Here is a 13,695-nt window from a genome sequence, read left to right as displayed (position 1 = left end):
TCAAGGAGAGTACTGCGGAAAAGTCTAGGTACTTTCCACATTTCTAACATATTTACTTGCATTTTTTTGAAACCTTCAATGGAGGGCATATGACTCCCCTATATTCCACTAAGCTGTAATAGTTTCATAATCACTATGTAGCTGGCTACATATGGCAGTTGTCATCACATTTATGGCTTGTGGTTTCTGTATGCCCCAAATCATAACTGCATTAGTATTTGGGGGACAGAGCACACTCCTGTCTGGTGTTACATGATAGAATATAAGCAAATATCAGACAAAGAGACTGCTGCTCCTGCGTCCTGTGACATTGTGTCGACAGAGCAGTTCCTTTTCTATCCCTCTGCTCTGTGTACGTGGTGACACTGCTGATATCATGTTGATTAAAGTGAACCTGTCAGGTCCCAATATGCACTCAGAACCACGAGCAGTTCTGGGTGCATATTTCTAATCCCTGCCTAACTGTCCCACCATCTAGTAGCATCGATAAAGAGATCTGTAGAAAAAGTATTTCTAAAGATCCTTTATGATATGCTGATAAGCAGGGACTAGTCGCAAGAGCGTTAGTTCCTGAACTCATTCCGCTCAAGTTGCTAATTATTTGCCTGTGTTACCCTGCATCAATCTCTCTCAGACAGAGCAATTCCTTCTATTCTGCTTTGCTCTGTTAGCGGGGTGTCACTGCTGACATCATGCTTGATTGACAGCCGCTTCAGCCTAATGCATTTGGGAGCCTGTTGTTAAACTGAACCTGTCAGGTCCAATATGCACCCAGGACCACGAACAGTTCTGTGTGCATATTTCTAATCCCTGCCCAATTGTCCATGTATCTAGTAACATAGATAAAGGGATCTGTAGAAAAAGTTTCTAAAGATCCTTATTGATATGCTAATGAGCGCAGGGCCTAGTTGCAGTGCAATAGTTCGCCCTCAGAGCAGAGCCACAGGGGTGTGCTAACATGTTATTCAATGCCCATTTCCTAGCGAGTTGTGATCTCCTGGCAGCTCCAGTGTTTGCTGGAGCGCTCTGAAGGTCACAACTCAGTACAACTCGATGAGAGCCTCTTTCTGGCCTTGTTCTGGCTCTTGTAAATGTGCATTGAGCACTTGTGATATAACTCTGACTTCCGGCCAGTCAGACGTTACAGTCACAAGATGGCACCGGAGTGGCATCGGTAAAAGGTGAAGACACCAGAAGGTTCAGTATATGACAGGAGGCTTACATTTAAAGCGCCACTTCAGAGCTGATAAAAACCTCTGCAGTGGAGCTTTAAGCTCTATGGAAATATTCAATATTAATGTACTTGTTAAGACAGGTGTTGTGTTCCACAAAAACTTCAGCGAGATTTCTTTAATGTTAATTCAGGACATGTCAACCACAAGGTGATGATGAAGTGCCATCTATGGAAAAGACACCACAATTTATAGTTAGAGTAGGAGTAAAATGAAAACGAACATCTGTAGCTCGTGTTTACTGTAAGCCTGTGTGCACACAGTGTGTTTTTATCATGGTTTTTGATGCAAACTGCAAGGAAATCATGATTCCAGCAAAGTCAATGAGAAAACTGAGGTGTAGTGCACATATTGAGTACAGATTTGGTGCAGAAAACAATCTGTCGCATGTCAATTTTTCAGCATTTTTGCAGCGTTTTTCACCCATTGAATTTCATTGAAAAATGCATGAAAAAAGTTGCAAAAATGGTGCAGAAATCTCTACTACTAACTACTGAACATGTACACATACAATAACGCCATCATCTTCAGAGTGTGTTTCATGTCTGCACAAATCTTCAGACGTAGGAGGAGTGTGCCCACCCATGACATTTGGAAAAGGACCCATTTTACTAACTAGAAGCCAGTGTCCCAGCTGTGTGCATTTGTGACAGGAGCTTTGTTAGGTATGTATACATACGGTAGTCACTATGTTATAACTTTATCTCCCAATATAGCGGTTTTCCACACTACTGGGCATATGGTTACCCAGTATGTACATACATTGTAAATATATCCTATTAAAATGTAATTGTTGAAAGTTTAGTGATAATAACTAATATTCCTAGCAGAACAAGGTAACTGAACAGCTTCTACTGAATGATCCTGGTGGTCTAGGGTCTGGTCTATTAATACAAATTTATGTTTGTAGACTATAATGAATTAAAAGTTGTATTTTATGTATCTTGGCTTGGTTATAGTGATTTAGAGGGTTAGTAAACGCATTAATATTGATATCTATTATGCTTGTGGTTGTTAGTACATGGTGGTGTAGCGTTGTCATTGGGTACAAAAAAGCACCTGTCTGGACCTAGTGCAGGAGTGGGCAATTAATTTTCCCGTCAGAGACAGTGACTGATTTGGAGTGCAGATAAACAAACCTGAGGTTCAGTTTTGAAAAACAACTACCTAAAAGTTTGAAGTTCGAGTGAGTTACGACTTCCATTGAGGTTCGGATCAAGTTGGCGTCACACACGCAACTTTTTTAATGTTCGACAGTATTTGCCAAAACGAACTTCCAAAGGTTTGCTCATCTCTTATTTGGAGGCCAGAACCAATAAGCTGAAATTAATTTGGCACAATATTAATATTCGCATATTAATAAAAACATTATAAGTTTTATTTTATGTTAATATTATCACTTAATATTGAGCAGAATTGAAAGGAATCTGTCACCAGGTTTTTACTCCCCCCATCTGAGAGCAGCATAATGTAGAGACCGAGACCCTGACTCCAGCGATGTGTCACTTACTGAGCTGTTTACTGTCATTTTCATAAAATCAATGTTTTCCCTGCTGCAGATGTAGCAGTTATATAGAGCTCATGAATGTGCTGGACTACCTGGAAGCACGCCAAGTAGTCCTCTAATGATAATCTACTACTGATTAAACAGTGATTTTTATGAAAGCTACACTAAGCAGTCCAGTAAGGGACACATCACAGGAATCAAGATCTCTGCCCCTACGTTATGCTGCTCTCAAATTAGGTAGCAAACACCTGGTGACAGATTCCCTTTAAGCATAACTTTTAGTTTATTCATTTAAATCTCTGCTGATTTTTCTAATTGGTCAGGTAGGAGGTCCTACTTGGTTACTGATGGTAAACAATGTATGCACACTTACATAGGGAAGGATGTCAATTACTGATAAGACCACCCACTGGAGCTCTGAAAAGAATAAACAGGGACTTTAATGGGAATCTGACAGCAGGTTTTGTTATGTGTTCTGAGAGCAGCGTGGTACGTATAGGAGCTGAGACCCTGATTACAGAGATATGTCACTTATTTGGCTGTGTATTTCTGTTTGAATATATTCAGTGTTATAAAAGCATGAGATCATCTCAATCTGATTAGCTGCCACATGCTCCTTGGTCCAACTTCGCCCCTATAACTGATTAACAGCACTCTGTCAGTATACATTTTGTATACAGAACACGCACAGTCGATGGTATCGGCGGGTTTAGCTTTCTGAGCTCTGTTATGACTACAGCAGAGAAAACGTTGATTCTGTTACAACTCCTATCTCTGTCCCTACCTCATGCACTTCATGCTGCTGTCAGATTACATAGCAAAAATCTGCTGACAGATTCCCTTTAAATACATGAAATATAAGTTAAAGTGAATCTGTTCTCCCAAAATGATACATCGCTCTGCTCTATAACATGCTGTCACAATATTGGATAGCATATTCACTGTAATAGGTTTAGTATTCTGAGCCAAAGCTAATAAAGATCCATAAAGAAATATATATAGAAAGGAACCACTTATACTTCTCTATTTTATATCAATTTCTGGAAATTACATTGTATTCCATCCGAAGAGTGGTTCATCATCATACTCTGTTTTTCAGGTGTCAGTATCACCCTGGGCCCCCATGAATGATTGTACATGGTTAAACACATATACCATTAGTGGCATGCATCTGTATGCATACGTTGTGTGCTAGCTTATCTCTTTTTGTGCACGACTTTGCAGTGCAACTATTTAATTAGATCATTAATTAGCAAGTTATGCTGCAGTCCCACTCATCACATTAGATAACATACATGTTCCCTAGAGAACATTCATATTTCTCAGGTTTTTTTCTACCAAGATACATGTTCGAATACAAATATACAAATCTCCAGGTCTGAAAGTCAGAGAGACATTTTGGAGATTTCAAGAGGTTAAACATTACAAGCATGAGTCAGTTGGTTTCATTGCTTATCTTAAAGCTCTTTGTTTTCACCACATGAAATACTGTTCTCGAGAGATGATGTAATATATCCTTACGTACGTCTTTCACAATACTGCACATATGCATCCTTCATATTCTCATCACTGTGTCCAATAATCACTTTTCCCTAATGTCTTATGTAAATGATTCTGTTTTGTCAATGTGTAACTAGAACTGGTATTTTCCCAAACGGCACGATTAACAGGAAATGAGCCATCACAGTCTATAGTCCATTTTGCCATTTCAAAAGAGAAATAAAAATGAAAACCTATAAATCTTTTCTTCTATTTAAGGAGGAACACAGAGGCTACCACGTGTCGTTGGCGTTGCATTAGCGAAGGAGCTTATATTCTCAGCGCGCGTCTTAGATGGCAATGAAGCAAAATCCATTGGTTTGGTCAGCCATGTTGTAGAACAAAATGATGAAGGAGATGCAGCTTACCAAAGGGCTGTTGCTTTAGCTAAGGAATTCGTGTCTCAGGTAATATAGTTTTGAGAAAACTACTGAACTTGAAATGTATGTTTATCCATAAGTATGTTAGTAAATTATTAGGTTATATGGACAAAATAGGGGGGAGGTGATTGTATGAGCCAGAATGAAGACCGTGTGAGACTGTGACCGGGGTTATCTATGACGGCCGGTATGTCTCGCCCCGGTTGTGCTCACTCCATGATAGAAAGTAACTCCACTCCAGGGTTAATGCTGTTTCCCTACAGGCTGAAGGGTTAAAAGGAAACAGGAACAAGGGCGGGTGTGCCGGGTGTGAGGGAGTGAACACAACTCCCTGAGTTCTCTGCCGAAGAGGCACATGTGTACTGTTGTGGACTTTTGTTTGGATATTAAACCGTGTGCTGTGACCCTTGGTGCCTGGATCCCGTGTCTTCTGCTGCGCAGCCGACCACGCTACCTCACATATGGTGGAGAATGCGGGCATGCCAGCCCGGTGAGGTGTAGCTTCCATTTCTGGTGACCCGATAGCACATGTCCTGGATTCAAGCGGCTATACTACAGCCCAAACCCGGCGACGCCATGGAGGAAATACTAAAGCAGCAGCAACAGATCAATGCATACCTGCTCCGGTCGTTGGATCATCAGCAGCACTCTTTAAAATTGCAGGAACAAAGGCACCAAGAACAGATGGTTCTCCTGGCCAAGTCGATCCGTGCTGGACCGGCAGCAACAACCCCGGGACCGGGTGACGACGGCAGCGTCCGGGAAGCGGTGAGACAAGCGTTGCAAAAGATGACCCCGGGGGATGATGTGGAAGCGTTCCTGGCGGTGTTTGAGCGGGTGGCCGAGCGGGAAAAGCTGCCGACCCCCCAGTGGGCTGAGGTATTGTCGCCCTATCTGACGGGGGAGCCCCAAAAAGCGTACCTGGACCTCTGTACCGAGGACGCCTTAGAATATGTGACCCTGAAAGCCGAAATACTTGCTCGGATGGGGGTGAATACCTATGTACGGGCTCAGCGGGTAAATCAGTGGTTCTATGAGGAAGCCAAACCCGTACGCTCCCAGGCCTATGACTTGTTGCATCTCGTAAAGAAGTGGTTGCAGCCTGACACTCTGAGCCCGGCGCAAATGGTGGAAAGGGTAGTAGTTGATCGTTTTGTGCGCACTTTACCCGTCACCATTCAACGGTGGGTAGGACAGGGCGACCCAAGTACCCTGGACCAATTAGTGGGCCTGGTAGAGCGGCATGTGGCTACGCAGGACTTGATACGGGACACTGAGACTTTGCGTACCGCTCGTCGGTTCGGCCCCTCCAAGCCTAGGGCCAAGGACCCACCGCTGACACCGGGGCAGGAGTCCGCTACCGTCCCGTCTGAGGCCGCGCCCTCCGTCCCTGAGGTCCGGAAGGCTATATACCCTAAACGACAACTCGTCAAGGGGGTTTCCTTCCCTATTAGATGTTGGCGGTGCCAGCGGGTGGGACATATGGAAGCCCAGTGTCCACTCACCACGGAGCCCATGGATTGTGGGGTTACCCGGCGGGGTTCAATGTATGCTCAGGTGGTGTGTACCGCTGACCTGGTCTCCCCAGAGACTGAGCCCCACTTGTGCCAAATACAGGTGAATGGATGTCCGGTTACAGGCTTGTTGGATTCCGGAAGCTTAGTGACCCTTGTGCGATCAACCTTGAGGGCTAAAGTAAAGGCCACAGGACGTACCGTGGGGGTGGTTTGCATACATGGGGACCGCCGAGACTATCCCACGGGGATTGTCACCATAACAGCACCTTGCGGTCAGGTGCAACATGAGGTGGCACTTATTAATACTCTTCCCTATGACGTGATCCTAGGAAGGGATCTGCCCTATTTTTGGACTTTATGGAAGGGACCTCCTAAGTCCCCTCAGATATTGGTCAGTCCGGGACCTGAGCCCTACAATCCTGAATCCGGGACGCCTGCCGTAGGGGTCCCCATGATAGGGACAGAATGTGAACCCGATAGGTCGCCCCTAGAGGTATTGGCAGGAGAGGCTGAGACGGTCGAGCCCATCCCGGAGTTGGAGGCGTCCCCGGATACGTTTGGGACAGCCCAACTCCAGGACCCTTCATTAATACATGCCCGGAGTCGGGTGACAGTAGTTGACGGGGTGGCACAGCTGCCCGGTGCCCAGGTAAGGTACCCCCATTTCGCTCTTAAGCAGGATTTACTCTACCGGGTAGATGAAATACGGGGCGTGGGGGTAGAGCAGTTGGTGGTGCCCCAGCCGTATCGCCGGCGGGTCCTCGACTTGGCTCATAAACACCTGATGAGTGGCCACCTAGGGGTCAAGAAAACGCAGGAGCGAATATTGCAAAGGTTCTATTGGCCCGGGGTCTTTGGGGAGGTAAAACGGTTCTGCGAAACCTGCCCGGAGTGTCAGCTTACCGCACCCCTGACCCACTTTCGCAGTCCGTTGGTACCGTTACCCATTATAGAAGTCCCTTTTGAACGGATAGGGATGGATCTGGTGGGGCCCCTCGTAAAGTCCGCTCGAGGGCACCAACACATCCTAGTGATCGTTGACTATGCCACCCGGTATCCAGAGGCGATACCTCTCCGACATACTGCGGCGAAGCTTATAGCTCGGGAGTTGTTTGCTGTGTTCTGCCGGGTGGGGTTGCCCAAGGAGATCCTTACGGATCAGGGGACCCCATTCATGTCTAAAGTAAGCAAAGAGCTATGCCGGCTACTCCAGATCAAGCAGTTGCGTACGTCTGTGTATCATCCTCAGACGGATGGGTTAGTAGAACGATTCAATAAAACCCTGAAAACCATGCTCAAAAGGGTGATCTCCAAAGACGGGAAAGACTGGGATATGATGCTTCCCTATTTGATGTTTGCCATACGAGAGGTGCCACAGGCATCCACGGGGTTTACGCCTTTTGAATTGTTATACGGGCGACATCCCCGGGGATTGTTGGACCTGGCAAAGGAAACATGGGAGCAAGAGCCCACCCCCCATAAAAGTGTGATTGAACATATTTTAGGAATGCAGAACCGCATAAGCGCGGTCATGCCAATTGTGAAGGAGCATTTACAGGAGGCTCAGGCCGCGCAAAGCGGCCGCTACAATAGACAAGCCACCGTGCGGACCTTTAAACCCGTGGATCGGGTGTTGGTTTTAATCCCCACGGCGAAGAGTAAATTCCTGGCTCAGTGGCAAGGCCCCTACGAGATAAAGGAAAGAGTCGGGGTGGTCAACTATAAAGTATTGCAGCCCGGTAGGCGGAAACCCGAACAAATATACCATATCAACCTATTAAAACCTTGGCAGGAACGGGAAAGCCTGATGGTTGTTTTCTCCCCATCTCCCTCCTCTTCGGGTCGTTCACATCCGGCTCCAACGACCTCCGGAGAGGACGAACCGGAAGTAAGGATTGGAGAAGCCCTCACCAAGACACAGAGGCGAGAGGCCAGACGGCTGGTTCAGCAGAACCCCGATGTCTTCTCCGAGCTGCCTGGTAGGACCAGTCTGATACGACATGACATTGTCACCGAGCCTCACCTGAAGGTACGCCTGAAGTCATACCGGGTGCCGGAGGCTCGAAGACAAGCCATATCAGAGGAAGTGAAGACAATGCTACGCCTGGGGGTCATCGAAAAATCCCGGAGTGAATGAGCTAGTCCCATTGTCCTAATACCAAAACCCGATGGCTCCTTAAGGTTCTGCAATGACTTTAGGAGATTGAACGAAATATCCAAGTTCGATCTCTACCCCATGCCCCGGGTGGATGAGCTGATTGATAGGCTGGGACAGGCGCGATATTTCACCACGCTCGACCTGACCAAGGGGTACTGGCAGGTGCCACTGACGGAGTCCGCCAAGGAGAAAACCGCTTTTGTTACGCCGGAGGGTCTCTTCCACTATGTTGTCTTGCCTTTTGGGTTACATGGCGCTCCGGCCACGTTCCAGAGGTTGATGGACTTGGTGCTGGAACCCCACCAGGCGTATGCATCAGCGTACCTTGATGACATCATTATTTACAGCTCTGAGTGGCAGACCCACTTGGAACAGGTACAAGCGGTGGTGAACGCGCTCCGAACAGCCGGATTGACAGCTAATCCCAAGAAATGTGCGTTGGGGCTCACGGAAGCCCGCTACTTGGGCTACGTAATAGGCCAAGGAGTGATTAAGCCTCAAATTAACAAAGTTGAGGCGATCCAGAAGTGGCCTAGACCCCTGACCACGAAGCAGGTTAGGGCCTTCCTGGGTATCGTGGGGTATTACAGGAGGTTTGTAAAAGATTTTGCGGGACTATCAGCCCCCTTGACGGACCTTCTCAAAGGCAAGAAGTCCGTCATGGTGCGCTGGACTCCACAGGCCGAGGACTCCTTCCGGGCCTTGAAGGGGGTCCTGTGCGGACAGCCCGTTCTTGTCAACCCTGATTTCCGGAAGGAGTTCATAGTACAGACTGACGCCTCGGAGGTCGGCCTGGGTGCAGTGCTGTCTCAGGTAGTTCAGGGGGAGGAACACCCCGTCACCTTCTTAAGTAGGAAGCTCACCCCTCCCAGGCGGAATTATAGCGTAGTGGAGAAGGCGTGCCTGGCGATCAAGTGGGCCTTGGAGTCCCTACGCTATTACCTGCTGGGACGGCAGTTTCGCTTGGTGACGGATCACTCTCCGCTGGTCTGGATGAGGTCCGCCAAGGAACGGAATGCCCGGGTTACCCGGTGGTTCCTTTCTCTGCAGAACTTCCGGTTTACGGTTGAACTCCGGGCCGGTAGGTTGCAGGGCAACGCCTATGCCTTGTCCCGCGGCCCGTGTTTGATGGCGGGAGTTCAACCCCGCACACTTGAACTGAGGGGGGGGGTATGTGAGACTGTGACCGGGCTTATCTATGACGGCCGGTATGTCTCGCCCCGGTTGTGCTCACTCCATGATAGAAAGTAACTCCACTCCAGGGTTAATGCTGTTTCCCTACAGGCTGAAGGAAGGGTTAAAAGGAAACAGGAACAAGGGCGGGTGTGCCGGGTGTGAGGGAGTGAACAAAACTCCCTGAGTTCTCTGCCGGAGAGGCACATGTGTACTGTTGTGGACTTTTGTTTGGATATTAAACTGTGTGCTGTGACCCTTGGTGCCTGGATCCCGTGTCTTCTGCTGTGCAGCCAACCACGCTACCTCACAACCAACTCGAGGAATCTAGCGGATTGAAGCAGCACATGCAAGTGCTATTCAATAAATTAGAATATCCTCAAAAAGTTAATTTATTTCAGTAATTCAGTACATAAAAGGGAAACACATATATTATATCCAGTCATTACAAACAAAGTGATCCATTTCAAGTATTTATTTTTGTTAATGATGATGATTATGGCTTATAGCCAATGAAAACTCAAAAGTCATTATCTCAGAAAATTAGAATAATTACCACAAAACACATGCAAAGTCTTCCTAAGCATTTAAAATGGTCTCTTATACCCCCGTTACATTTAACGACTTACCAACAATCCCGAAAACGACGTGACCTGATAAGGATCGCTGGTAAGTCGCTGGAAGGTCGCTGGTGAGATGTCACACAGTCAGATCTTACCAATGACACAGTAACGATCAGCGACCTGTATAAGGGTCTCGGCAGGCGTTGGGACTGTGTTAGGAGGGCATTGGTAGGCGTCAAACACAGTGATGCGTCCTGCCCAGCAGGACATCGCCTTTGAAGAAAATGGTTCCAACCATTCAGCAATGACTAGCGATCTCACAGGAGGGGCCTGATCGCTGGTAGGTGTCACACATAACGAGATCGCTGCTGTGTCACTAAAACTGTGACGTAGCAACGATCTCGTTAGCGATCTCGTTAGCGATTTCGTTGTGTGTCACTGGGCCTTTAGTCTGGTTCAGTAGGCTACACAATCTTAGGAAGTCATTGACACACTCCAGAAGCAGGATGAGCCACAAAAGGTGATTGCTAAAGATGCTGGCTGTTCACAGAGTGCTGTATCCAAACATATTAATGTAAAGTTGAGTGGAAGTAAAATGTGTGGTAGAAAAAGTTGCACAAGCAACCGGGAAACCCACAGCCTTGATAAGATTGTTAAGAAAAGGCCATTAAAAAATGTATAATATATTATATGAGTTTACCTTTTTGTATTGAATTACTGAAATAAATTAACTTTTTGAGGATATTCTAATTTATTGAGATGCAATTGTATATTACATTTATAGCCGTGCACCTGTCGCTAATAGACAAAGCTTTAAAGCAATATGCTGCATTCACACCTTTTATTTCAGTTGCATTTTTTTTACTGCTATTTTTGAACCCCCCACTCTGACCAAAAAGTGTGAACATAGCCATAGCGAGGCAATCAATCCACAATGTGATCTCTGATAACAAACATAACGTACATGAGTGTTATCAACAGGAGGTAGGCCTTCAAAATACCATGCATATATATGTCAAGAAGCTCATACAGACACATAGCCTGTGGGAGGGTGGTAGGAGTAGATTTGCCTTTGTATGGCCACTAACCTTACTATCACCACATCTTATGGCTTTGTACTGAAAGTCATGGGCCAAACAAAAAAAAATTGAAGTAACCAATTAAGATAGATGAAAGTAGAGATGAGATAACAGATTCAGGACCCTGGTCAAGTGGCTGCTGGACTATGGACTCGTGAGTCTTTAAGCACAAGTTTAATAAGATATTATAAAATAAAGTTCCCAGGCAGGCATGTAAAGGCAGGAATCTTTTTATTATATGGAACTTCACTGAATACATAGGAAAAACCGTTCTCTAGATATCTGTAGTATCTTCTTGCCAAAATGAATGAGTATGCGCTCCCTTTACAGTTCCGTCAGGGCTGCAGCTTACGGGCTGCTCTAGATAAATCTCTGTTTTGCAGAACTTGTGCTTTACAGATTTACAGGGAAGCATTACGTCTGGAACAGACGTAGAACATGCTGTACACTGTGTGACATTTGCTAATGTACTTATCTCCATCCATTAGACAACTAAATATACTTTAATAATGAAATTGGAAAAGTAAAGGTGTTATCAACAGTTTTGCAATCCTAGTATGTTCCTTTACTTCATAGGTTCATTAACCTTGTTACTATCAGTATAACTTTTAGCATATGGTTAGGTTATAATGAAAAATATGAGTGTGAAATAAAAGAAATGTAAAATAAGAAAAATAAATGTGTCTCAGAGCCTGGTACTGAATTTGAGCTAAAACAGCCTTATGTGCTATCCCCATCTTTTACAGTCCCTATATTATTTCTTCTAATCTGTATATGGATCATTGTATACATGAAAATTGCATTGTAGTTTGTGTTAAAATCAAAGAAAAAATAACAACAATGCACTCTTAAGAAAATCACATTGTGCCGCATTTTGTTAACTGCATATTAAAATCCCCTAAGTATTCATAAGCTAAGATGGAGTTATTGTGTGTGCAATACATCTATGTGTAAAGAAGGGAAATTCAGATTTATTAATGATGATTTCCCAAAATTTCCACCAACTCCCACATCTTTCCACTTAAATGTCAGGTAATTTCAGCCTACCATACTACCACTTCTTGGTAATTCTTATCTGGTAAGAGTACTGAATCTAATTTTATATATATGTCCTATGTTATCATAGTAAGTAAATGCTTCCAATAACTTGTTCTTTTATTCCTTTTTTTTTCTGAAATCCTAGGGACCAATTGCAATGAGAATGGCTAAACTGGCAATCAACCAAGGCATTGAGGTATGTGCTGAAATGTATTGTGTTTAGTGTGACTCTACCGCTTAACTTTCTACATCCATTTTTTTAGTGCTTCTTGCACTGTTCGTTTTAAAGTGTTTTTCACCACTTTTCTTGAGAAAACAGTGATAAATCACCCCCTAAGTGCTATTAGATGTTTCAGGTTTTGTTTAGAATTTTGTTATGCAATTTTTAAAGCCCAAATGAGGATTTGATACACACACATCTGTTATAGATATCCATGTGCTGACTTATAGACCCTTAAGGCCCCGTTACACGCAACGACATCACTAACGAGATGTCGCTGGGGGTCACGGAATTCATGATGCACATCCGGCCTCGTTAGCGACATCGTTGCATGTGGCACTTACGAGCGACCGCTAACGATCCCAAATACTCACAAAATCGTTGACTGTTGACACGTCGTTCATTTTCCAAATATCGTTGCTCATTCTCGCTACGTGTGACACCCTGGGAACGACGAACAACAGCGTTCCTGCGTCCTCCGGCAACGAGGTGGGAGTGACGTTCATGCGGCTGCTCTCCGCCCCTCCGCTTCTTTTGGTGGCCAGCTATGTGACATCGCTGTGATGCCGCACTAACTGCCCCCTTAAAAAAGAGGTTGTTTGCTGGCCACAGTGACGTCGTTAGGAAGGTAAGTTCGTGTGACGCGTACCTTCGATATTGTTCGCCACGGGCAACGATTTGCCCGTGATGCACGCACGACAGGGGTAGGTGCTATCGCTAGCGACATCGCTAGCGATGTCACTGCATGTAAACCGGCCTTTAGATTTTAAATGACCCATAGTTGTATCCATTGTGAATCTGTGTGTCCAATCCATGAGACTAAAGGCCGCTTTACATGCTACGATTTATCTGACGATATGTCGTCGGGGTCACGGTTTTCGTGATGCACTTCTGTCATCGTTAGCGACGTAGTTGCGTGTGACACCTACATGCAACTTCGAACGATCACAAATAGGGTGAAAATTGATGATCATTGACACGTCGTTCAGTTTCTAAATATTGTTCGTCGTTTGGAACACAGCAGACATATTGCTATGTTTTACACCCTGCCAACGACAAACAACATCCACACGACCGCCTTGGTCAAACAATATATCGCTGAACGATGTAGCGTCGTTTGGGAGATGTGTATGTGTGACCGCTACAAAACGACCTATGAGCGATCTCGGCAAATCGTAACAACGATCTGGGCGTGTCACATCACTAATGTATCGCTAGTGATAGCGTTGTGTGTAAAGCAGCCTTTAGAGCATGTCCTGTAGACACGGGCAGAGTCCTTTCTCCTCCTG

General features: G+C 45.4%; 1 protein-coding gene across 1 annotated transcript in view; it reads left to right on the top strand.

The window, feature by feature from the left end:
- AUH (AU RNA binding methylglutaconyl-CoA hydratase) overlaps positions 1-13,695 on the top strand; it is a 337,001-nt gene that overhangs the window by 309,410 nt on the left and 13,896 nt on the right. The window contains exons 7-8 of the mRNA XM_075340685.1: positions 4,498-4,685; positions 12,332-12,382. Of these exons, the coding sequence (XP_075196800.1) occupies positions 4,498-4,685; positions 12,332-12,382 (239 nt within the window). The remainder of the gene's footprint in view (positions 1-4,497; positions 4,686-12,331; positions 12,383-13,695) is intronic.

This window comes from Anomaloglossus baeobatrachus, chromosome 1 (assembly GCF_048569485.1).
Source record: "Anomaloglossus baeobatrachus isolate aAnoBae1 chromosome 1, aAnoBae1.hap1, whole genome shotgun sequence".
Classification (NCBI taxonomy): Eukaryota; Metazoa; Chordata; class Amphibia; order Anura; family Aromobatidae; genus Anomaloglossus; species Anomaloglossus baeobatrachus.
Note: the sequence above shows the minus strand (reverse complement) of the source record. Positions and strands in the feature narration are given on the sequence as shown.